This window comes from Trachurus japonicus, chromosome 8, assembly GCF_045865225.1.
Source record: "Trachurus japonicus isolate A0001 chromosome 8, Traja_1.0".
Lineage (NCBI taxonomy): Eukaryota > Metazoa > Chordata > Actinopteri > Carangiformes > Carangidae > Trachurus > Trachurus japonicus.
Window position 1 is genome coordinate 14,871,194 of NC_140914.1, and position 25,300 is coordinate 14,896,493.

At 41.5% G+C, this 25,300-nt stretch overlaps 2 protein-coding genes across 13 annotated transcripts in view; both read left to right on the forward strand.

The window, feature by feature from the left end:
* The window catches only part of bahcc1a (BAH domain and coiled-coil containing 1a), a 63,916-nt gene extending 61,636 nt beyond the window's left edge, over window positions 1-2,280 (forward strand). For all 12 annotated transcript variants that reach the window (XM_085784149.1, XM_085784154.1, XM_085784151.1 and 9 more), the window contains one exon: window positions 48-2,280. In XM_085784149.1, coding sequence (XP_085640275.1) covers window positions 48-257 — 210 coding nt within the window. In that variant the 3' untranslated portion in view covers window positions 258-2,280. The remainder of the gene's footprint in view (window positions 1-47) is intronic.
* A 15,076-nt stretch (window positions 2,281-17,356) lies between these two features.
* fscn2a (fascin actin-bundling protein 2a, retinal) lies at window positions 17,357-24,927 on the forward strand. Its single transcript, XM_085784147.1, has 5 exons — window positions 17,357-18,619; window positions 21,340-21,496; window positions 21,599-21,720; window positions 21,810-21,977; window positions 22,148-24,927. Exons 1-5 carry the CDS (start codon window positions 17,797-17,799, stop codon window positions 22,351-22,353), a joined length of 1,476 nt encoding a protein of 491 aa, XP_085640273.1. The 5' UTR covers window positions 17,357-17,796; the 3' UTR covers window positions 22,354-24,927.
* Window positions 24,928-25,300: the final 373 nt, after the last annotated feature.

Consider the following 25,300-nt stretch of genomic DNA (forward strand, 5'->3'; position numbering starts at 1 on the left):
CCTGTTAATTTTAACGGTGCAACTAACCCTTTCTGTCCCCTACCCAGCATGCCCTGTACCAGTCGTGTCATGAGGATGAGAATGACGTCCAGACAATCTCTCATAAGTGCCAGGTGGTAAGCAGGGAGGAGTATGAGTGTCTGACTCGCATTCAGAAGCCAAACAGTACCTCCTCAGACCTCTACTACCTGGCTGGGACGTATGACCCCACCACTGGTCAGTTGGTTACTGCTGAAGGGGTTTCCATCATGTGCTGAGCCTCCATGAGGACACTACTGAAAGACTTCTCTGGAGAAAGAAAAAAAAGTCCATGACTTTACCTACAAGACAGTCCAGCTTTGGAAGACGGCAAGTGTTCCTTGGGTATGCCTCAAGGACCCATGGACTAAAGGTCAGCACCAAAGCAGGGCTGTCTGAGGTTACACACTGGAGTCCTATTGGCATCTAACCTTATTAGAAGTGAAGGGGATGTCCATAACTGGTTTATTCTTTGAAGAAGAATAGTATAAAGTCTGGGTCTTCCTGGGCATCACAGAATTCAATAAGTGGCGTTTCAATTGTCAAGCTAATCTCTTTTTAATAGATCCCATGTGATTGACAGCCTCATAACTGGTTTTAGGACTAGTGCACCCAGCTCCTATCATATGTCACCAAAGGAGAGCTGAGATTGCATTGGACTGTGCAAAATAACATGAGGCTGAGAAGCCTCAGAGGACCAATTCTTTAAAGGTAGCCTTACCTGAGGGAATGGAAACAAAAATGAGGCAAGGGGCTCCCCCTAAACCTCTTCATTCCAGGGAAGTTGAAAACATGTAAAGGATGTAAAGTTGATGTCTGTAAATATTTTGAAAATTTCCCAATCAAGCCATACACTTCAGTACCTCTCGCCTGTCTTAACTGTTCAGGTGTACATTGTACAGTTCAATTATTGTATTGTTGTCTGTTGTCTATATGTACATAAAAGCTATTTTATATAGGAGTTTATTGTATATATATGAGATGTATCTTTCCATGTTTGCGATTGATTTATTTTTATATGGGTGTAGAAAACATTACCTTGTTTTTCCTTTGCTTTGGGAAGTCAAGATTGGAGATGTTAGTGTTGCACTGCATATGCCCTGCTGAGACAGACAGAGACAGACAGAGCACAGACAAAGACAGAGGGATTTAGTCTACAACAGGATAAGACTAACTTTCTGAAAGAGAGGGGTCATCCTGTTTAAAAATAGGTCAAGTGGCTTTTGGTAAAAGTGTTCTGTTACTTTGCATTTTTGTTATCCTATTTAAAAAAAGAAGAAAACAAACAGAAAAAAACTTTTTATTTATGTACCTCTCATGTTGGTCATCATCACAAGGCAGATCCCACTGGACTGCAATCACGGGTCACAAATGATTGATGAAATGAAGAGTAATGAATATGAGTATACCGTTATGACACAATATTTGTGTGTGATGAGTGTCCTGGCATCACTATAATCATGTCCACACAAATCAATTTAGAAACAAGACTGGGTCTTTTAATGAAAATGTGTTAAATGTGCATTGCTCTTGTGGATGCATAGTTTAACGCATTATTACTTACAAAATACCAAAGTGTCTTTAATACATTTATTTCCTTTATTTAAATTTAACATAATGTCAAGCACCTGTATTGAACTCAAATCAGAAATCACTGGTAATTAAGAATACTTGTCCTTGCATATACTTGCATATGTATTGGCTTTGCATTGTGACAATGGTTCCTTGCACATGTACCTGCAGTTTTGTTTAGTACAAAAAAATGCAGCAAAAGGCCACCTGGGAGTGTGACTATGAAGGTCAAGGTACTGACAAAGTAAGATGTTGAGTGCTGACAATTTGTTGGAATTAGTCTATTTTAGTTTCATCAGCCATCTGTGTCTATTTTGTACAGTACACGCACATACTCAATGCTAACTGTGAAGGACAATCAGATTCACAAAGCAATGGACATAGAGTAGGTTCGCTCAATCTGAAAATTACTTAAGTTTATTTAATTTGTGCCAAGTACATTTTTTGTCTGTTTTTTTTGTTTTGTTTATGCAATCCTGAGTATTCTTTGTTCACAAAGTTTTATTTTGTTCGCCAACATTTTATTTATTGTCAATGTTGCTGTTTGTTCATGCCAAGAGCGCTTTATGAGAATGTGACATTGTTTTTCTTGGTGTGATGTCGCATTTGCATTTCTTAAATAAAACTGGTCTTGTAGAGGCCATCTAGTGAAAAGAAATAAAGCAACACTGGATTCTTCTCATCCACAAACCTCTGTGAATTAATTCTGTTATTTTGCCTCCGTCCCCTTCATCTTACTGCATCTGCCATTTCCCTGCATCACATTTATGTTAAACCCAGCATTCCTGCACCTACTTCAGCTATTTGTGAAACTTCACCAGCTTTACTAGATTGTGAAAACAATTACTTTGCTCTGCTTTAAACATTGATATAACAAATCTTACAAGCAGTAGAACATTACATTCACCAATTATTGTGTGTGTGTATATGCGCATGTGTGTGATATCGAATGTGGTAGAGTTAACATTAGCAACACACTCCTTGTTATAAATAAAGCAAAACGAACAGGGTGATACAATTTAGAGAATTCCCTCAGAGTGCAGAACAGACAGATTCATCATGTAATGTGACTATTAAGATGTTACCTTTGACAGACAGAGAAAATTGTATTTTGTCATCCTAATTGGAAAAACAGATGCAAATTTGATGCCAAAGAAGACTGACTCAGTTTATACGCATAGGAACCTTTTACTCATACATAGAGTTTGTTGAAAATAAAATTGGTAAGTTTATCAATGAACACAAGTGGAGCAAGTCATCAATTGATAAGTATCAATAATGAGTCTATATGACAAGCTCACACTCTTGCTCCCTTAACCATCTCCAAGCCTCCACCTGTTCTTCTTTCTCATTACTAGACATTGTAATAGTAGCTCTTGCCTGGTGGTGCATTACGTACATTGCATATCTCATTTATATGTGCGCCCTGGGCTCTTTTATTTATACCCCTAAGGGAGTTTTAACCTGCTCTCCTTAGAATTTTGAGGCTACTTGGATTCATTTGTAAAGCACCATGAAGCACAACGCCCTTTCTCTGCCAAATTCTTTTATTTGTTGCGATAAATCCTTTGATGTAAGTGTCTCTGGCTGAACTAAGTTTATGTGAGCTTTGAGTTCTTTAGTAAACAGAGACAGATCTGTCACAGCATCATATAAAGCCTGCTGGGTTTAACTGTCAAGCTCTGTAAATATGACGTTGACTAATTCAGAGAGAGATGTGAATTTTGGTGAATCATGATAAAGTGAATTTTCCTGTTTTCTTTTAAGATGAACTGGTTCTTGCTAAAACTAAAGTACTGAACCAATCCATTGCCACCATTTAGTGTGGTAATGGTTTAATGATTCATAAATGTGTAATTTCTGTATTTGTGTTGCAGTTCCTGATAAATAAATCTGAGGTTTATTTTTATAGTTATAATGAATAAATATCATTAAAAGGTGTAAGATTTTATTCAAATTCAATGTTTGGGTTTTTAATTTAAAAAAATTAAGGGATCTCTGTACACATTTTCATATCTCTGAATGAAGATTATAAAGGAGAGCGCTCTCTACTGGAACACAAAGCATTTTCTAATTCTCACTCGGTGTAGGATCGTGAATTTCCAGTCGTGCACAAAATGGCAGCAGCAATGCGTGGCTTTTTCACTCAGCGCCTGGAGCGGCAGGTATATTCCTCTATCCCACCACGCCACTAATATCCTACAGCATCTGTCCATTTGCATACGTGCTCATCAGCTTAGACAAAGACAATCTCTGCAACCTGAGTCGGCGAAATAACCACTGGCTAGGCCTGAAGGAGTCACAATATGGGTCAGTGACCTTTCTCTGCAAGCCCAGGGGTCTTTTTGTCCTGCACGGAGCCCGGGCTCTGCCACCCCTCCCCCTAATGCCCAGACAGGGGCTAATGGGCACATCAGTCATTTCCAACAGCAGCCCAGTGAACACAAACAGTGCTGTTTACCACCACAACCTTTTGTGTTGACTATGACCACTACCCCGTGTCCGAGCTGGGGCCCTTCCTGTATCAGCAACATCGGGCTAGGAGGGGCTCTCCTCCCCACTGAAGAGCTGAGGACAGGGTGTAGAGTGAGTGTGTGGGGGTGTTTAGGTTATTATGTTTTGAGAGGGTTTTGCTTCATTACCCCTCTGTGCTTAGAGATACACAGTCAAGATAACATCCATCAGGGATCTAATAAGGACAATTTAGGTTGTACTTAAGATATTTTTGACAAATTACACACAGCCAAACAAACATGGCCGTATCTATGGGAAAGATAGGGTCACTAAAAGAAGTAAATGCAGCAGAGTTGTTTACTCTTCTTCTTCAGACCACATTTTAAAGTCTGCAGCCTGGATTCTTCTGCCTCTCACTCGACAGACCGGTCTGTCTGCCTAACCCTGTCTGGTTCAGCTCTCTCAGCATCTAGACTGTGTTGCTCAGTGTCAACAGGAGGAATGCTTTGCTGCACAAATATCTACACCTCATAAATGTCTCGCCCTCTGCTTGACCCTGTCTGGCCTCTGACTATGAGGGGGTTGAACAGGGGACAGGCAGCCTGGTGTGTCTCCAGGTCTGTGTGTGTATGTGTGTGTCTCTGTAGCAGTGGGGTTGAGGTGAGGTCTTGGGTCTTAACAAGGTGCTGGGAGAAGAGAGCAGGACAAACAGATCACTCAGATGTTGACTGCTTCTTCTTCTTAAAGAACACTAAAGCCCTAATCATTCTTTTTCTTCTTTTCCTTTGGCATATTAATTATGAAACAGTTACAGCCACTGTAAAATAACCTCATCCATACTGAATGCTCGAGTAACACATAAGCTTTCAAGCAATTCCTCTATGGAGCGAAGCAAAAAAAAAAGTGCAGCATCAGTGTGAAAAACATAGAGGGTCTTTGATGTCTACATTTGGATTTGTACAAACATAGAAGAGTGGGACTTGCAAATGAGAGAAATGTGGTAGTGTAGCATACATTACAAAAAAGTAAAAATGCAAAAAAAGAAAAAAAGAGAAAATTATAGGAAAGTTTTAACAGTATTCAGTGGTAAACAAGACCCCATCATTTCGTTTAGGGACAGTTTCTGCTCAAAAGCTCAAAGTGTGAGTGCGTTTCCAGCATGCATAATGGATGGCTTCCAGAGGTGCATTGGATGCTGAACCACCTGCTGTTTTCAAATACCTACACTTCCACATAAGGATATCCTGGACTAATGCTGGGCACATATGCCAACCCACACTCAACTCTAACTGCGCTGTGTGTTGCTTACCGTGGCCCAGATCCAGCCATGCCATCCCTAATCCATTTCTCTGTTGCTCATTATTAGTGGATTGTAAAGATTCTGTATCAGCTATGCAAAAAGAGCTTTTCACAGTATTACATGGGATTACTGTTGCTCCTCGCTACATATGTTGCTCAGAAACTCTGATGTTGCCACCCTGTTTACACAGCGCTGACAAAATAACAAATGCATGACTCATTATTAGTCTCTTCCCTCATTTTATTTGTAGGTTAAAGAGTGCCACATCCTCTTTTATCCAAAAATCATCCCTTCTCTGACACGTTTCCATGTATTTCCCTCTGTCGTGTGATTCAGCAGTGGTGTCTCTAAATGAACGAACAAGGAAAACAAAGAAGTGAGAGGTATAGGTCCAGAAAAGAGAAATCAGCATGAGCACACAGCTTAAGGAGGGTGGTATGCACAGGGCTAATTTCCCCATGAGAGTTTAGGTTTGGAGGAAAAGGGGGATTTAATAGCCACATGGTCTTAAACTACCTCAGATATGTATCTGTCCTAAACCGCTCACTCTCGGCGCATTTATCCAGCTTGGCAGCAATTACAGAATACTGCATAATCAGGGGGTGGATGCAGTTTTGTAAATGGGTCTCTGAATCCAAAAGATCAAATCTTTCTTAGCCTCAATTCTGTTCACATGACCCAGCTGTGATAAAAGAGAAAGACGACTGGGGAAGTTCAGTCATCAGCTGTGCCCATCTGCACACTCAGAGGAGCTGGTTATCGTTTCTTAATTCAACATCAACACAAGTCGGAGAGTTTGGTTGAACTGACATGTACGGATGTCCTCCTGTGTCCCTTCTGCTGTGCTATGAAAAGGACACTCTGCCAACAGCCACAGATGTTCTCTGACTGTCCACAGCACTCTACTGACCCAACAAAAGCAGGAAAAGTTACAGCCTGTAATAAAAGAGGTAAGGTGCCTTCTCATACTATCCCATTTGTAAGTGGTGGACAGCTGGAAAGCCTCTGTATCTCATAAATAATAAGGAAAGGCCACTGGCCCTCTCTTTGGAGGGAGATCAGCTGTGAACTCAATAAATTAGCTGCACACAAAATCAAATCAAATTAAGGCATGTGGTTGATAATTAAACCATAGACTGGTATTGTGTTTTCATATGTGAGTCACTCAGATTGTTCTCCAGGGCAGAACACATGATTCTTATCTCAACAACTGTAATTATTCATGCCATCAAAATAAAAAAAAATATACAGGTCAGGTATTGTACTGGAACTAAAGGCTGGTGTGGTGTATTATTGTGTTGTTCTTTCACAAAACAACCCCCCCGTTTCTCTCCACATCTTTCTGTGTTGTGGTGTTTGTGCATTCTTGTGTTGACAACCCCTCCATCTCGTTCTCCAGGGTGTTTACCCCCTCTCACGGTAGCAGGGAAGCAGCTCCCGCCATCCCATCTCTGTTTACATTGCTCTTCTCTTCTATTTACTCTGCGCCCCAGCACCCTGGCGCACCGCGCTCCAAACAGCTGTTCCATTATGGAGAGAGCAGGCGCCTCAACCACACTGCGCTGCCACACAGCTCTCTCTGACAGCCCACCACGGTCACTACTGCGATGACTGCCTGGCTCCTCTGGCACGCCTGCCATTGTTGCCATAAAGCTCAGTCTCCTTAAATGCCAGAGTGGCTTCTGGGCATGGAGTCAGTCAGGGCAACTGTCAGAGATTGTCTTTGAACCACAAGACAAATTTGCCAAGTTCCGCGTTTGATTAAGTGCCTCCGTATGGGATGCAGTTCTGTGGTGATTTGAACAAGCTGCAATCATATCCAGATGATCTAGACTAAATTGGTGCAAATATCTTCACAATAAAAGAGCTTTTATAGTATGCCATTCCAAAAACATACTGCATTTTCATCACTTCAGCACATTTTCCATAAGTACCACATCCTGCTCATACATGCCATCCTCCATAGGGCCCATTAACTCACAGAGCATGATGATCCTTCCTCCAAAAAAAGCTCTGAATGGCCTGCTGTCAGGTAAAAGTGAGACTATTCTCTAACTGAGTGACTGTCTTGAGGTCATACTATACCATGAATCTCCAGAGAATTATTTTTACCCTTCGCATGTTCTTTTTCCTGCTGGTGTGCACAGCTGCTGCTGAGTCAGGAGACAGGAAACCTGAGAGAAAGGCCACCAAGCATCCCAGGCTCCCAGCGGACCGCTGCAGGGCCCTGTGGCTACGGGGACAGGAGACACTCCATTTATCACAATACAATAGCTACTGCCTAGGGCCAGTGGAATATGGGCCTGTCTGGGTCTATATGTCCCTTCGTGCGCATACAAGTGCTAATATGTGAAATGGCATCAGTGTGTGTGTGTGTGCATGTGTGCGTGTGTATTTTCGGACTCTTTCATGTTTGTGTTCACCTGTGATTACAGGTGTCTCATATGAGAGAAATAAGAGTGACTCTCAAATTTCAAGTGGTTAACAATTCCAGCTACACAATGGCAGCTAAAATGTTACAGAGGAGTCAACCTGTGATATGAATAACAAAACATCCACTTCATGCTGCTATGGTAACAGTATATGGTGCCAAATCCATCAGCAACATCATCCATGTTTCACACAGGCCTGCACACCACTGATTAAAGAGCTCACTTTCCCTACAATGACTTTTTTTTTTTTTGGTTTCATGTTTTTGATAAGAGGAAAATTACTGCTAAAACAATCACCTCCATCACCCCTCCCCCCACCTCCATGCATCTGACCTTTTCGCTTTTTGCTGGTGAAACAGCTGAGTTTCAATATTTGTGCAGGAAAAGGACCCGGCAGCCAAAAATATTCCTTGAAAAAAAAGAATCATTTGATTAACGGGTGACCTAATGTGTCTTCTTCTAAAGCTGCCTAATAGAAAAATTGAGAAAAAAGTTCTAAAAGGACAGAGATAAGAAAATCTCCTGGGATGCAGGTGGTTGAAGCAACTGATACACTGGGTAACAGTTTAAGCTGCCACACACACAGGCATACGCACACAGACACACTAAGATATCTAGCTCTGTAGTAGCCTCATGAACGATGAAAAGGGATATCAGCGTGCATAATGGCATGAGTGGTGAGTGAGCCTATTAAAGAGAGAAACGTAAAAGAGAGAGTGAGAGAGAGCATGAGGGAGGGAGAGAGGGAGAGAGTAAGAACTCATGCATGCATGCCTCTGTGTGTGTATAAAAGTGCCAGTCATAGCAGGATATAAAAGAATTCTGCCCAGCTGCCAGGCCCCCAGTCCTGGTTTCCAGAGCCCTTAAACACATCCATGTCCTTCACTGGATGGCTCTGCTCTCCTCTCCTCCTCGTTTATATCTAGCACTTTTAAAAATATACAATCTGCTTAGATACTAGGCAGTCATAAGCTCCATGACTGGCACTTGGACATCTTATCAACATGAGTTGAAGCCCCTGGGCAACTAAGCCAGGCTTTGATCAGACATTTTGGAGACATCTCTCATTTTCTTCAAACAAATCCATTGGGGTTGGTGTGCTAAATTCGAAACAAACTCAAAGCACTTAATGTACCTTGTGATGCAGCAAACAGAGGCACAGCCATATACAGTCTGTTTAACGAAGATGCGAGATGCTGAAAAACGCTGGATGTGCGAGTGAGGAAGGGAAGAAGAAAAAGAAATTGTGTCAGGGAGAGGAGAGGGAAGAGCACAGCATGCACGGGGCCGTGCTATGAGATCAACTGACAAACATCTCTGCAACCTTGGCAGAGGCAAATCAGCTCTCATCCCCCTGAATGGCCCGTGACAGTTGTTATGTATAGAGACCCAATTTCACCTTATATCTTCTCTTGAATTTTAGCCTTGCTACCTGTCAGTGGGAGAGAAAGGGAGAGTGAGTGAATGAAAGAGAGAGATAGAAAAGTCAGGCTCGGGCCCTGCTGCTGAACAGTAGGGGAGAAAGTGAAAGAAAAAGAGAAAAAGAAAGATATAGACAAGAAAGAAAATGAAACCTAAATGGACCAATTCAGCTAGCGGAGGCACACAGAGAATTCACCTGAGGCAGTCTCATGCCCTGTTTGTGTCTCCATGGAGACAGGCCTCCTGAGTGCAAACTTCTGTCCAGACTGACAGTAGTCCAGCTATAGCTAGTCCTGCTATCGATTTCCACACAATTTACCTGACCAAAGCGGTGGAAGAAGCTACGTAGCCTGTGGTCGAGGCCTCTGCTGCAAGCTGCACCGCTTTGGATGATCCCTGTGTAATATTGTCACTGTTTCAGTCGATCACTGACATCCAGTGAGTATTTTAAATAGACATTTCATCTGTGTATGATGCATTCCTTTACTGACTTCTGAGGCACCGCTCCCATCGCATCAAATGAAGTGTTTTCTCAGTTGCTATCAGGCATTTGCTGGGGAAATCTTCAGCTTTGAATATATTATGTTTTAAAGATTCCGAAGCAACTGGACTAAAGGCTCGATAACATCTTATATTCTGGTGCCTTGAGATATAAATACATCTACGGTACAGTGTATATCCGTTTTGTAATCTGCATGGTTTCGAGCCCTGAGGCAGTTGTCCTTAATGACAAGGCTTTTCTGTCATCTCTCCCCACTCAGCTCCACTTCCCTCACTATCCTGACCACAGGAACCAGATCAGAGGCTCAAGATGGCCTTTATCTGGGGTCTATTGGCCAGTGTCAGCTTACAGGCCCCACTCTGTACACACGGCGCATTATGGAAGTTTTAATAGGTGATCAGAGCAGCTGTTGCCGGCACAGCGTTGATTTACTGTGGCTAAGAGAGGGCTTAATGACTATAGAGGCAGACAGCTCTTAACCCTTTGATGTGCGCTGGATAATGTAATAGGATCAGGTTGCCCCCTGGGAAAGTCGCATGTACGCTCATGCACTAACATAAGCATACACTAGCACAAACACTCTAGGAATACAATTACACAGTCTAAAAGCTCCACAATAAGACAGTGCCAGACTCTAACTGCTCTACACTAGACTTAAAACAACATATGGGTTTGACTTGTGCCACTAGTCATGGCTTGTGACACGCTTGTAATGTCCATGCATGAACATACAAACACACACACACGCAAACACACATGGGTGCAGAGTTGTGCTGTTTGCTGACAGGTGGTGCATGCTCAAGGAAATACAAGCTTACCCAGCACAAACACCCCCAGTAGGCTTAGCACTTCAGCAGAGAGCAATTGGAGTACTTATGCAGAAGCTAGCACTATTCAGACCATGCAACATCCATCTCAAGGGTCAAAGGCCACAAATTCTGTTTGCACCTAGAAGACACCAATATCCTCTCTTTTACAGTACGCAAACAGCACAGCTGGCCAAACAACAGATAGTGACCCGGCCAAACAGCCGTGAGATGGATTAAACGTCTGATGGCACATCACACAAACTTCTGTGTTCATACACACACACACACACACACACACACACACACACACGTACATATACATATACACAAACACACATTTCTAAGCAGTAATCATTGCTACAACAACTGGCAGCCTCAGTCAACCTACTGTTTTGAACCCCAACATAAAACTCCAGCCCTGGGCCCCATTAACCCATCTAGAAATGATAGCTAAATTGTCCACCAGCTTTCCGAGGCCAGCCAGGATGTAATCAACAACAGACGGAGTAATCAACAAAAATACTCTCTATTCCGGTAAGGATGTCTCCCCAAAAGCACATGAATTGCATTGAAGCAGGCACTGGGACTGTGAATGATGTTGGGCTACCAGCACCAGCCAAGTCACTGTATCCCAATGCCAAGTGAGAGGATGCCAGGCACTTCCTGCTGTAAACAATCTACCCACAGACGGAGAAAGAGGGGAGGAAACCTCTGAATGAGAAACAACAGGAGACGGAGAGAAGACCCAGTTGCTCAATGAAAATTTCTCCAGTGAACAAATGTGCTCAATTTGTCAGACAAGCTACGGTAGTCTGTTTGAGGGGAATGTGTGTGCGTGTGTGTGTGTGTGTGTGTGTGTGTGTGTGTGTGTGTGTGTGTGCTAGGACAAATGGCATCTCTCTCTGTGTGGATGAACACAAACCAAGTGCTCAGGGCTTATGGAGACAGACGTTGGATATACAGCTTGGCTGAGTTCACACTACATAATAAGGGCTCCATCTCTTTTCTTTATCTCTCTCTTCCCACACATTGTCCCCTTTATTCCAACTGCTAGCCTTCTGGTTTCACTAGCTATCAGTGCCGATATTGATCTCACACGTCACCGTAGCTATCATAGCACTGACTTTGATCCTCATTTGTATCGTGTACATGTTGTTTCGATCTACGAACCTGTGATGGTCCCAAAGATTCCCCACTTTTCCTCTGTTTTGGATACTCCCATTGCTTACTTTAATTCTGCTGGTGCTACAGTAACTGAGGGTTTCCAATCAGCATGGGAGCAGAATAGTACATGCAACATATTGCCAGCTCAAAGTGTTTATTCACTTTCGTGTAAATCACTCTCGTTTACAGTCTATGCGTGAGGGAATGCAGTAAAAACTGAGCTACGAGAAATGCATTGCAACGCATGTCTGGCTCTTGCAGAGTGGCAGAGCTCATATGAAAAGCTTTGACTGACCAGGCCGACATGTGGAGATGCTGAAACACATGTTTTTTTTTTCCAAATTACCGTGTACGCATGCACATGCACACAGGCAAAAACAAAATGAAAACACACACACAAACACACACACACACACAAGCCTGTATTAGTTCCACATGCAAGCTCACATCCACCTATGAACATTAGCTCACACATAAGCACATTTTTCTAACAGGCAGACATGAATACATGTCATTGTAATTCACATGACCATTCTCCTTATAGGAAAGCGACATGCGATTGTCAGGATGGCAGAAGCTGAGGCCTCATATTAGCCCTGCTGTCAGAGCCAGTAAGCAATGGATGACATTAACGTTGGCGCTCCTGTCCCTTGAAGCTCACCCTGTCTGCATCGAAACAAGAGCCCAGCCTGCACACGGCCAAACACGGTGACCACCGGTCGTCACTTTAATCGATGAAGAACAGCTTTTATTCCTTACCTATTTGCACACTGCTTTCCCTGAGAGTTGAGGTATCTTTGTCAATAATGTTTTACACTGACAGCGATGTAACCTCCAATTAAGTTATTCCACCTTCTCTCTCTGCATGAGAAGCTCTATGTCTTCACTCCTCGGGGGAATGAGGAGGGGTGGTTTAACAAGTTTGGCTCACTCTAAAAACAAATGACAGCCCACAAAACAAATGTGGCATTACAACTGAGTATTTAAAGGCTTGACATTTACCAAGGCTCATTTATATGGCTGCCCATACTTAGTTCATTGGCAGCACCCATTACACTGGGGAGATCAGGAGTGAGAAGGCCGGGGCCGAGCTGGGTTGGGCCCTGGACAAACACAGTGGGGTGAGCCGTTAACGGCCTGTGGGAGGATTGTCCTATAGATGAATGAACACCTGGATTAATGGGGTCAGTGAGCACCAAGCTGCTGAGGAAGGAGAATCCTAGCCAAGGCAGCCATTTTACATTTTACTTTTATTGCATGTCTCATGGAGCGTTTCCCTCTGCTGGTTTTAGAGAGGGCAGTAGGAGGTTCCCACGGGGGCAAAACAGAGCAAAGAAAGGACACTTTTGGACCTGTGGGCTGTATATAGGACATGGATATTGGGGTTGCTAGTTATACAGTTATGATTTTATAAACTCTCTGACACTTCCAAGGACACAACTCTATAGGAGACACTGCAATAGGTTTATGCTGATGCAAAATGACTTTAAAACATTGTTAAGAAACATGTAATGGCACAAAATCCTTTAGAAACTAAGATCACCTGAATTGGTGAGCACACCTTTCTGGTGATATTTAATTGTGAAGAGCTTGTCTGCAAATCAATAGTGGAATTGTATTTGTCAGATTATTCAAGACGTTTGCACCTTTATCCTTTGGGAGTTAGTTGGGTTGAATGCGCTACTACGCAACCTTGACGCCTCTCTGAAGGGGCTTTATAATGCACGCTAAACAGGCAGGGTTCTGGCCCTTTAAATGGAGCTGCGAGTGCTTGGCAGGCTAATAGATGCAGTCTAAAGGTACTAATGGATGGCAACCTGAAAAATGGTCTTATCTGAAAAGGTCCAGGACAGTTATAAATGAAATAATCGCGCTGGGCACATTAATCCGTGTTCATGCCCCAGGGGGAGACCTCAGCTCACCATTTGATCTGTGTGTGAGTGCATGTATACAGTACGTGTGCACACATGCATGTCTGTGTGTGTGTTTGCAAATAACCAGCCCCTTTCACTCTTTTTTCTTTTAACTTTCCCCCCTCCTTCAATCATTTTCTTTTAGAGCTAATAGTTAAGGTTTTATCTCTCTTTCTGACTTGCCTTTAACCAGGAACTCCAGCTGAGGGTAAAGGCAAAGAGCGGGAAGAGAGAGAATTACCACATTAAAAAAAGAGTAAAAGATACAACCAAAGAAGACAAAGAGGGAATGAAATTAAAATGACATTTAAGTCACTTCATGCAATTTGGCCAGGCCACTGGACCACCACAGTTTAAATGTCCTGCAGTTATTGCTCCATAAGACTCCTGGAGTGTCAGGAAACCCAGACCTGCAATGGAGTATAGGGGCATCTGAAGGACAGAGGAAAGATTGTCCTCATTTGGACCATCAGAGACTCATGGAACATCAGTAACAGTACGTCCTCACAACAGTTTCTTGGTTCTTTTTCTGTTTAGTAATCGAAATACCTGTTATCACAAATATATTAAATTAAAATAATTTCATCAAAAAGTCACAAAATAAGCATTATTTATAGCTGTTGTAATAGTCTATCAATTACCAATAAACTAAATTAATAAATGCATTAGGTAAATGAGAGGCTGTCCAATTCAGGAAACTGAGAAATATCACAAAAAAATAATCACACAGCTTTTGTTTTGTGTGCTCAAAAAGCCAAGTAAATCCATTCTAGGAGGCCTGTGAACAAGAGTGATGTTCTTCTCAATAAATATTCCTCATTTGACAGCACAACCCCACTGAAAACACAAATCCAAATGTGTGGGAGAAAATGAATTAGTTGTAATTTATAGTCAACACCGCCATCTACTGCACATGATTCATACCAAACATAAAAATGCTGCTATGTGTATGGATGGACAATCAAAAAACTTAAATTATTAAAAGATGTGATGATATATAATATTATGCTAAAAATATATATGAATATATAAATAATACAGTATTAATTGATCATCTGCCTAATGTATTTTTCCATCACTACTGGTTTTACAAAGATAATCTTTTCTGACTAGTTATGGCATATTCCTCCCAGAAATCTCTTGGCAAGTAAGGGGGATTCTGTCATATCCATACTGCACATGTGAGTTCAGTTTTAAAAACCTGTCAACAATCATTGCAGCAAATGTTCACATATCCTGACTTTTATTTTGTAGAATGGGCCAAGCTTTATAAACGCTGCATCCTAGCCTATCACTGCATTATGCAACTCACTGATGTATTTTGTTATGCTCTTCCTGCCTGGTGAGCAATATAAGAATTTGTAGTGTCTGAGCCCAAACCAAGATTACTGAAGTGAAATGACTGGAGTGTTTTTCCAAGACTTGAGACAGCTCCTATACAGAGCTGCTGCATACAACCGTTTCCACAGATTTCACAGATTGTGGAAACAATTTTATATGCATGGATGGTCCAGCATGAACTGCCATAACATGCATTTAAAGTCACACAACAATCTTTGACACAAGTAAGAATTCTCACCATCTCACTATTGGAATAAACAGTGTTGCGTGTATAGATGGATTCTGCATAGTACTTCTAAAATAGAATAGAATAGAAAAAATACTTTATTCATCCCCCTGGATGGAGTAAAATCTCAATACAATCTACTGATCTATTAATGATAACACAACCTCTCGCTCTCACAGTAAACTACCATTTCATATTGATACTTATAAGGCAATGCTGCCACCTGCTGACCACAGTGTGAAAATGCATACAAGACTAATTGCAGTGTCACATAACCCGTCTCCCTAGATACTGTATGTATTCTGACCTGGTCAAAACAACATGTCATCCAAAGTACTTCATTTCAAACACATTTTATTCTCATAATTCAACCTTTACTTTTGCCTTAGGGTCAAGTTTTGCTCAGAAAGATGTATATGACAGATTACATCACCGGTCAAAAATCCAGCTACATATAAAGGTGGAATGTAAAGTGACCATGCTACAGAGACAACTGGTGATATATCCTGTCTCCTGGAAGGGATTTGTTGTGTCGCATTCCATTGAAAAATGATAGAAACAAACAAAATAAAGCACAAGACAGAGAGTTGTCTTACCTTAACATCCAATTAGATTGTTTGTCTTTAATTCTGATACGACCCATGGGAGCATTTGCTGAATTAGCACTTTTCTGGGCAGAATATATTAAAAATCCCTGTAAAAAAAATCTTTACCTGAACTTTTTATATTGCAATAGTCCAATGCTAAGGTTTTCGATATCCCCAGTCCAATGTTTTGTTGGCCAATCCATCCACCTTGACTTCTTGGCTGGACAGACTTTGTCACTCTACAACTGTCTCACATAACCAATAGACACTGCTTGAATATAATTAGTATAGGTTGTCATACTTGGCCTATGACTTATGGAGTTAGTTTTCATGAGGGAAAAGTTAAAACAACAATTATTTCTCACCTCTACACATCTAGGCAATAATGGTGTGAAAATTGGTACAAATGTCAAATAATCAGTTTCAGAGAATTACAGAAATGATCAGACAGCTCCCAAAGCCACTAATCTTGTATGACAGTTATGAACACTACACGGAAATAAAAAGGATAGTGTCACTGCACTATCAATGTCACACACATTTTTTGTCTATTTAGCTTTGGGTTATTACTAACCCTTGTCCTTAGATTATCATTAGAGTGTTAACCTCCTATAGTAGTCTGATAAAATGCTAAGCACTCTCAACTGTCAAGGTTGATGGATGACAGAAATTGCCACTAAATATTTTTAAGTAGAAATAATACCCCTGGGATTCTGCTTTGTGTTGTAAATTGACACACTTCTGTGTTTTTTGGTATTTACAATATACACTTCTCCTTGGCATTACCCTCAACATCCCCCTGGAACTTCAGTGAAAGAGGGTGTAATGCTCTTACGAAGGTTGATCTTGGCGTGCACTGGGACGTGCACTGGGACACAGGTCATGGGGCATGGAGTTGTGTCCTCTGTTATCAATCGACTAACAGAATAACTGCAGGATTAGACAGAAGAAGGTTGAGAATCAACCAAGGTGAATGTGAAAGAAAGACAATTGGGTGATGTTTGTACATTCAAATGTGAGGTATTCAAATCCTGCTAGGCTTAACTCAAAGACATTTCACATTTAAATATCCCTGAAGCCTTGAACCAAACATAATGTTGGTATAAAGCTCCTCTGAAGCTGCATGGTAAACTGGGGTAATAACTTAAAGAAACCTTTGTACTGCTTTGGGACTTAAGACTATACTGAATCAGTCAACCGTGTACAGTACATCAACCGTGGTCAAACTCAGTGTGACAGAGGCTCTTTGTTAATACAGTTTTAATCTTTACATCACGCATTTAACAAGGATACAAGGTGTTTGTGGACAGGAAAAGTTATTCAAAGTGTGCTTTAGGCAAATTGGCTGAAGAAAAACTAAATCTTAGACAAAATCTGTTTGAAAAAGAATCTAACAAAGAAGAAGCAGCGGGAGCTACCAAAAGCACCTTTACTCTCTGGACAGTTTCCAATTAGGCTGTGGCTCGCCAGCAGATCAAAGCTAAGATAATCCTAGGGCTGGATGGCATGGCTACTAGTATATGGACCTAAATATGAGAGTGAGAACCAATAGGGAGCCAGGTTGACAAATGAGTGTGCCAGTGTGTGTGTGTGTTACAGCGAAGGAAGACAAGGTTGGAGGATAAAGGAAAGAGATGAGAGTGTAAGGGGAAGATATGGAAAAGATAGAGAACGGAGCTGCACTCGGTGTGTACCGGAGAAGGAGTGGGAGGAGGGGAGGCTTGTGGTTGGTCCTCTGGTATGTGACGTCAGCGGCTTGTTGGATTGAGGTGCTGTGTCCTGCTGATTTTAATCCTAACTCATTAAGGAACAGAGAGCAAGTGCCTGTGGAAGCCCTCTGGGGAAGGAGAGAAAGTGACAAGGGAAGGAAGGAACACTAAACAATCCATCAAGAGAGATAAGTGGAGCTAATTTACAGCTTGAGACTCGGAAAACGGGAGGAATCAAGCATTTTATTTTTTGCTTTTCAGTCTCATGCCTGCTTTCCCTTATTACCCCTTCCCTTGTTTGTCCTAGATCTCTTTATTCGCAATCTTAGCGTGCGGCCTGTTCAAGCATGCCCACAAACGGAATTAACAGGGCCCTGAAGCTGCAGTTTGGCCTCATCAACTATGAGAACCGCTACCTGACAGCTGAGGCCTTCGGCTTTAAGGTGAATGCCTCTGCCACCAGCATGAAGAAGAAACAGATCTGGACCTTAGAGCAGGACGAGCAAGATGGCCAAGTCGTGTTCCTCCGCAGCCACCTGGGACGCTATCTGGGCTCTGACAAAGATGGGAAGATCATATGTGGGGCAGAGAAGCCTGAAACTGAATGTCGTTTTCTCATTGTACCACAATCCGATGGTCGATGGGCACTGCAATCGGAGCCTTACCAGCGTTACTTTGGAGGCTCGGCTGACTACCTGTCCTGCTTTGCCCAAGTCATTGGGGAACAAGAGCTGTGGGCCGTCCATTTGGCTTTACACCCACAGGCCAGCCTGCTCAGTGTGGCACGTAAGCGCTATGCCCATCTGTCCGCTTCAGACGGAGAGATCTCAGTGGACAGCAACATTCCCTGGGGAGTGGATTCGCTGGTCACCTTGGTATACCTGGAAGGAAAGTACAGCCTGAAGACCTGTGACAGCCGTTTCCTCAGCAACGATGGCAAACTAGTTAAGGAGCACACCAATACAACTAGCTTCACACTGGAGTTGAAATCTGGCAAGCTGGCCTTCAAGGACTGTGATGGGAAATATCTAACCCCTATAGGTCCCACAGGAACACTGCGTTCTGGCCGATGCTCCAAGCCCGGAAAAGATGAGCTGTTTGATCTTGAAGAGAGTCATCCACAAGTAGTTTTTCAAGCCGCCAATAAAAGATTTGTCTCGGTCAAGCAAGGTAATCAGCTTGTGATGCAGTCTAGAGAAGGAGAATATTTCTATGTAATCACATCTTCCCTATCTAATGATAACAGTTTGATATTTACAAAATTAAATTGAATTTCAGATTTAGAAAAAAATCTACCAGTGGAAGCATTGAATTGAAAATTACATTCACTGAAAGACCTAAGAGTTGCTTTTTTTTTTTTTTTTTTTTAAAGTATATTTTTTGGGCTTTCCGCCTTTAATGGAAAGCACAGTCGAGAGAGAGACAGGAAGGAAATGGGGAGGCAGAGGGGGAGGGGGGGTTGACATGCAGGAAAGGGCCGCCCAATGCAGGTTTCGAACCGGGGCTGCCTGCAGTGAGGACTATAGCCTCAACACATGGGGCAGCTGCTCTACCAACTGAGCTAAACACCGCCCCGGGGGTTCTAATTTTAATGTCTCTAAATGAGGCATGGTAAATGAAAAACATGGCAATTTCCTCCACCTTGATATGGAAGTCTTTGAGCACAGTTAGCATGTGAGACTGGATGAGGCACTGCATAAAATTTCCAAATGATTCCTTGGTAGAATTTATTTGCAGTCTGAGTTTAATTGAAATCTTTTGCATAATGTTCATTTTGGTTGTTTAAAACTAAGTTTTTAATATAAAAAGTGATCTCAACTCTGAAATAATCTCAATTCATGCCTGAAAATGCGCGTCACATGACCATTTCCATACACTGGGCATGTGCGTGCGTCAACAGGAAGCAGTAGCGTTGTAAAAGGCCTCCATTTCTGGGCCTCAGCGGTGTGGTACAGCTTTAACCTCCAAAAACTGTGTAATGTACCATAGGTTTAGGTATTGAAGTTAGGTCAGAATCTAGTCTCTCCATGTATAAAACAGATAGACAATAGAGTTCTGTAGGGTATTTGATGTGCCACTGTTTGACAAATACAAATGTAGCACATTGTGGAGTGAAGCAGTACCGCTGTTGGGAGTAGAGTGTACTGGAATACCACACTGCATGTAGTGACGAGGGATACAAAATAACTTTAAATAGCCTGGATTGATTCTTTTCAGTTATATTACAGCAACCAAAAAGCAAATCAGGAGAATTTGCCAAATGAAGAGAAGACCCCCTGCTTTTCTCATCTTTGTGCTGGACCCAGAGTGGTTGACAGTCATACTGTGGCGGTAACTGTGGTAATGGGCTTTGTCATTTCCACTGTGTGTCCATTGAAGATTAAGCAGCGTGCAAATGACTCCAGGGCAGATCTGTGCCCCATGGGTGTCAATTACCATCAATGGACTTTAAGCCTTGCAGCTATTTGCTCTTTACTGTCAACCATCGAGTGAAGTTCTCCAAAATTATGAGCGTCTATATTGGCCAGTGTGGCAACGAGGTGCTGACAAAAAAAGAGCTACAGCCGGACAGATGACTTACAAGGACTCATTATAGTCTGCATGTGTGATCTGCTGTCTCATATAATTATTCAGGCAAACAATGTGGTAGTGTGGTTACAGCTTTTTAAAGCTAAAAAACTCAATTAAAACAGTTTTTACAGGCCATAATGTAGGAAAGCTGTAGTGTCGTACTAACTGTACAATGCACATGCAATACTACAGCATATCTGAGGATGGAGGTTCTGAGAGCAACTTTAGACAGCAGTCATCATTATGCTTATGCATGAATAAAATTCTGCCTTAAAAAAAGGTAACTTTCAAGGCAATATTTCAACAACATGGCTATCGTCCATCCTCATAACATAGGGCAAAGAATTTAATTTTTAACTGTAGCGTTGGCCTTGTGGCAGTTTTACATTTTTTAAGGAGCAAGGCACTGAAAGCTGCTTAGTGGGCCCTGCGGTGCAGATTTGCATTTCACCACTCAGGGAATTACAGCAAGGGAGTGAACAGGGAGGGGTGACTGTGGGGGATTAGGGTTGTAACAGGCTTAAGAGAAAGGTTGAAGGATATTTCTGTGGCATCTAATTTGAACTACAGCAGACACTGTTTAGTTTTGTGTGTCTGAGTTCTCCACCACCTGACACACCCCACCAGACAGGGGTAATACACATGGATTAAGTAACACTAGATTGGCTACAGAACACTGACTGGCTAACTGGAATATAGATATAGGCATACTTTTGAGGTTTTTTTTCAGTATTAGATGTATTTGTGTGAGGTTTGGAAACATGGCTCACAGCTTCAAAGCAGGTCAATAGTTTAAATTGTGCAAAATCTATTTTTACCACTACCAAGGAGGTCATGTCTGTAGGTTATGTGTCAGCAGTATTATGCAAAAAGTAATGAATTGATTTAGACCAAACTGGTAATAACCCAATGTGGATCTACAGTAATTAACTTTCATCAATATTGCAAGCTGGGGCCTTTTCAGACATTTCCTTCAATATTTTCACCTTGATGGAGTTATGCACTCTACTAAACATTTAGTTTGAGTCTGAAATACCCAATTCCTCGAATTTTAAAAGGTTAAATGAATTCCAATGGTGACATGTTTTCATGATGGGAAAATGGTGGCAAAACAGACAAATGTCAAGCCATTAATGCAGCATGACCCTCTTCCACAATGCAAAGAGACTGAAGCTCCTGTTCTACTTGAAGAATAATGAATGGCCATCAATCCATGAGAAGGCAAATTTTACATCTAAGGGGATGCAACATTGTAATCCATACTTTCTACTGAACAAAAGCTACAACAGTTAAATGCTGTTTTTCCCCCTTTTTATCAGGAGTGAGCATTTCAGCCAATCAGGATGTGGAGACAGACATGGAAACCTTCCAGATGGAGATTGACAAGGAGAGCAAAAAGTCCATGTTCAGGACCAATGGCGGATCCTACTGGACTTTGGTGTCTCATGGAGAAATCCAGTCCACTGCCACAGAAGTGTAAGAAGCTCTTGTAGTTTTAAAAGAGGAACATTATTGTATCATTTCAAATATCTCTTCCCTTAATCTCTTCATCTGCCTATACATGTTTTTTTCCCCTAGTGAGGTCAACACAATGTTTGACATTGAGTGGCGAGGACAGAGAGTGGCACTCAAGGCAAGCAATGGGAAGTATGTGTGTACAAAGAAGAATGGACAGCTTTCAGCGGTCAGCGATACAGTTGGTAAGAGCTTTTAACCAAGCCACTTGAGAGCCAGTGGTGTTTGTATGAAATTGCCATCACAGGTTGTTGATGAGTGTTTATCCTTCCAGGTGATGATGAATTATTCCTGATGAAACTCATCAACCGCCCGATGCTGATCCTCCGTGGAGAGAACGGCTTTGTGTGCCACCACAAGAACTCCAACACTCTGGACGCAAATCGATCCGTCTACGATATTTTCCCATTGCTCTTCAATGACGGCGCCTACAATGTAAAAAGTCAGTGTTCATGTGCGCATAACACACACACACAAATTCTTAGTACACAAATAGTAAACAATATTCCTGTATCGTATTTAAACAAATGTTGAGTATCTACTAGGAATATGGTAGTTCATTTAAATAAATGGCTAAATTACATTCTATGTTTGATTAATATCTTTCTACAGGCGTAAGTGGAAAGTTCTGGTACGTCTCAAGCAGTGGCCTCGTATGCTCAGATGGAGAAAAGCCAGAGGACTTTTTCCTTGAGTTCCTGGAACATGGACGCATCGCGATCAAGGGCTCCAATGGCAAGTACCTTCGTGGAGACCAGGGAGGCACGCTTATGGGTGATGGTACATCTGTCGATGCATCTTGTCTGTGGGAATATTGATCCCTTCAGTAAGAGTCCTCGAAGAGGGTCCAAGGTGCAGGTGCAGGACCTGCTCGTATCAGCTTTTATGAAGCAGACTGACTGGGTAACATTTTCCTGCCTGCTTTTATACTAGCTGCCAGTTGCCCGATCCCATGTTTTTTTGTTTTTTTAAGTGGGAAGAAGAGAACACTGTAGGAAGATATGTGTGGTTTTTCTCGTGAATGTATGTTTTGTCTTCCAAATGATAATGCCAACATCAAGCAACAGATACTATGTGAAAATGTGTAATTTCACAAAAAAGGTAAAAGAACGTGATTGTCCCAATTGTTTCAGACACATTTTGTTCAATATAGGTACAGTTACAACATGATACTTTTCCAGGAAGCCACATTGATCAGTCACTAAACAGAGAAAAATCGGGTGTTGCTTTATGGCTTAGTTTCTTTCTGTTTGGCTCATTCAGAAGGCATGTCTACGAATGAAAAAAGTAACCTTTAATCCTTCTGTTTCCAGTGAGTTCCACTGGCTAAATAGGCCGAGTGACTCTAAAAGGTCAAAAATCTTTGCAGGTTATTCTATTTGCATAACTGATAAAAATCTTGTGACATGTCAGTCCTCAGCAATGGTCAATCAAACTACTTGAAAATCAGTCATCGATAATGACAGATCAATGTGGCTGCATCCTGAGATTAGTTCAGGAAAATCAGGGATATCCATTTATGGACACAATAACAACCTCATCTGGTTTAGGTGGAAATTAGTTGACAATGATTATCTGGAACTTATATTTATAACCTCTGTCAACAAGCCCATTATGTTTACACTTTAAAAATGGTTTCAATACTTTGACATGTTCTATAACAATCTGGTCATTGATGTAATTCCGTGTGGTCATTGATTCACTCCAAGCAGACGTAATGCATCATTGTCTTCAAAGACAGAAAATGTCTGGTGCAATGGTGTTTTCATTTATCTTAATGGACCATTTACAGCTTCCATAAAAGCACAGAATAGAGCAAATGAAGTGAACAGAAGCAAATAGACTACTCTATCTGGCATCTTGGCACTTCTAAGCAATGCATATCCAAAGAGGACTTAAGTCAGCAAAACTGCTAACACAAAAACACAACATAGATGTATAATACATATAGAAAAACAGAGGAAACATGTCATGCTCAGGTATAAATCTCAGGAAAAATATCATATTTTCATGTCAGGGACAAGTAAAAAAGCAAATGGGGGAGCACATATCATCATCTGATGGACTATTTATAATTTTTAATGTACCAGGTGTGAACTCAGAAAGTGCTTCGCTGGTGTTTTGCCTAGGGGCCTTAAACCACTGCACTCTATATCCCTTTATACCCTGTTCTCATGTTCAGAGTTGGGTGGTAAGAATAGAAAATATAATGGATTTTGATATCAGATATTTTTGATTAAGTAAGATTACTTACTGGAATACTTGTGAGTGGAATGAACTCGTTAGACTATTAAAATAGTGAAATCCCATAAAACACAATGTGTTCCGATACAAACTTGAAGTAATGCTTGGTTTGCGTTTACCCACACCCAAGAGGAGAGGATAAGATTAATTTGTATATGTGAAATGAGTGCTACAGTATACACTCACTTTCCCCAGCTCCAACATGTCCGCACATTGCTCCCTCAGACAGCTTTGGAGTTGTTGGGAAACATGTTTCACTTTTGACGAAGCTGGGCTTTCTGCTTATACTTCGCTTCCAGTCTTTGTGCACAGCTAAGCCATGAACGTCCCACTGAAACCAATATGAATCTTCTCATCTAACTCTGCATAAGACAGGAAAAAGACTGTAAGTCACAAAATGCTGGAGTGTTCCTCTAAGTAACCTACCTAGCACTGTGATCAGTAGCCTAGACATTTTTGTATTTAGTCTCTCACATTACTCACTGAACTGATTACATACACTTGACTAGGGGTGGGTGATCAGGTCAAAAAGATCATAACAATATTTTTGTGCAGCACATATACGCACAGATTCTGGTGAATTCATGTTCGACATCAACAGGCAATCGACTGGCAATGGTTATCTGGCAGTGACTGACCTTTTAGCAGTATCTACAGATGTCAGCTTTCAACGACACAATCTGTGCGATTCATCTGAAAAGCTGATCATATGCCAAAGTAAAATTGAAAGAAGATTGTCAAGGTTGCCCACCCCTAAACTGATATACATCAAATTGCTATGGGCACAGCTGCCCACACTTTATTTTTTAGAAACAGATGTTGGTGTGCAGTACAGAGGACAACCTGAACCTGTATGCAATTTTCCTGTAGATCCTTGTCAGTTACTTCCCTGGAAGAAATAAAATCTGCAGTAGTCCAAGTGTAATATCTAAACAAATGGTTGTGTGATGTGTGCAATTTGTAATTAATAGAGTAACTTTTTTTAGAAGGTCTAAAAGGCTTGTTCACCTATGCACCTGTATGTCAGCTCTATAGAGAGCCTCTGGCCATATTTTAGAATGTATTTAAAACAAATAGATATTTATTGTTTTCCTATCTTTGCTGATATGATTTTTGAAACTGTTCATAACAATAAAAACTTGACAACAGCTTTGTTGACTTATGTGACAACTCTGATTCAGTTGTTTGAATCACAAACTGCAAATGTGTGAGATAAAAAAAATCAATTTGTACAGATGAGCTTGCCAAATTATTCCAACATAATGTGCAGGAGCTCCAAAACATCTTATCTTGTAGCTACTGTAAGAGTTAAAGTACAATTAAAACAATGCATTCTACTGTATCACTAATGCTGACGGGTCATTTACCTGAGAGGTGGAACGGAAATGACTCAGCAGCAGACGTTATTGAGTTCTGCTAGGAACTAATAATATTCATTATCTTGCGTGTCCTCATGTTTCATTGGCGCTCGACCAGATAATTGCCATAATTTGTTCATCTCAATTTTTATATAACAGTAGT

Excerpts from the sequence above, each read along its gene's own strand:
- fscn2a (XM_085784147.1), top strand. The coding sequence starts at position 17,797 with ATGCCCACAAACGGAATTAACAGGGCCCTGAAGCTGCAGTTTGGCCTC. Across the intron at positions 21,721-21,809 it reads AGCGGTCAGCGATACAGTTG|GTGATGATGAATTATTCCTG; the intron begins GTAAGAGCTTTT and ends TTATCCTTCCAG. Across the intron at positions 21,978-22,147 it reads CGGCGCCTACAATGTAAAAA|GCGTAAGTGGAAAGTTCTGG; the intron begins GTCAGTGTTCAT and ends ATCTTTCTACAG.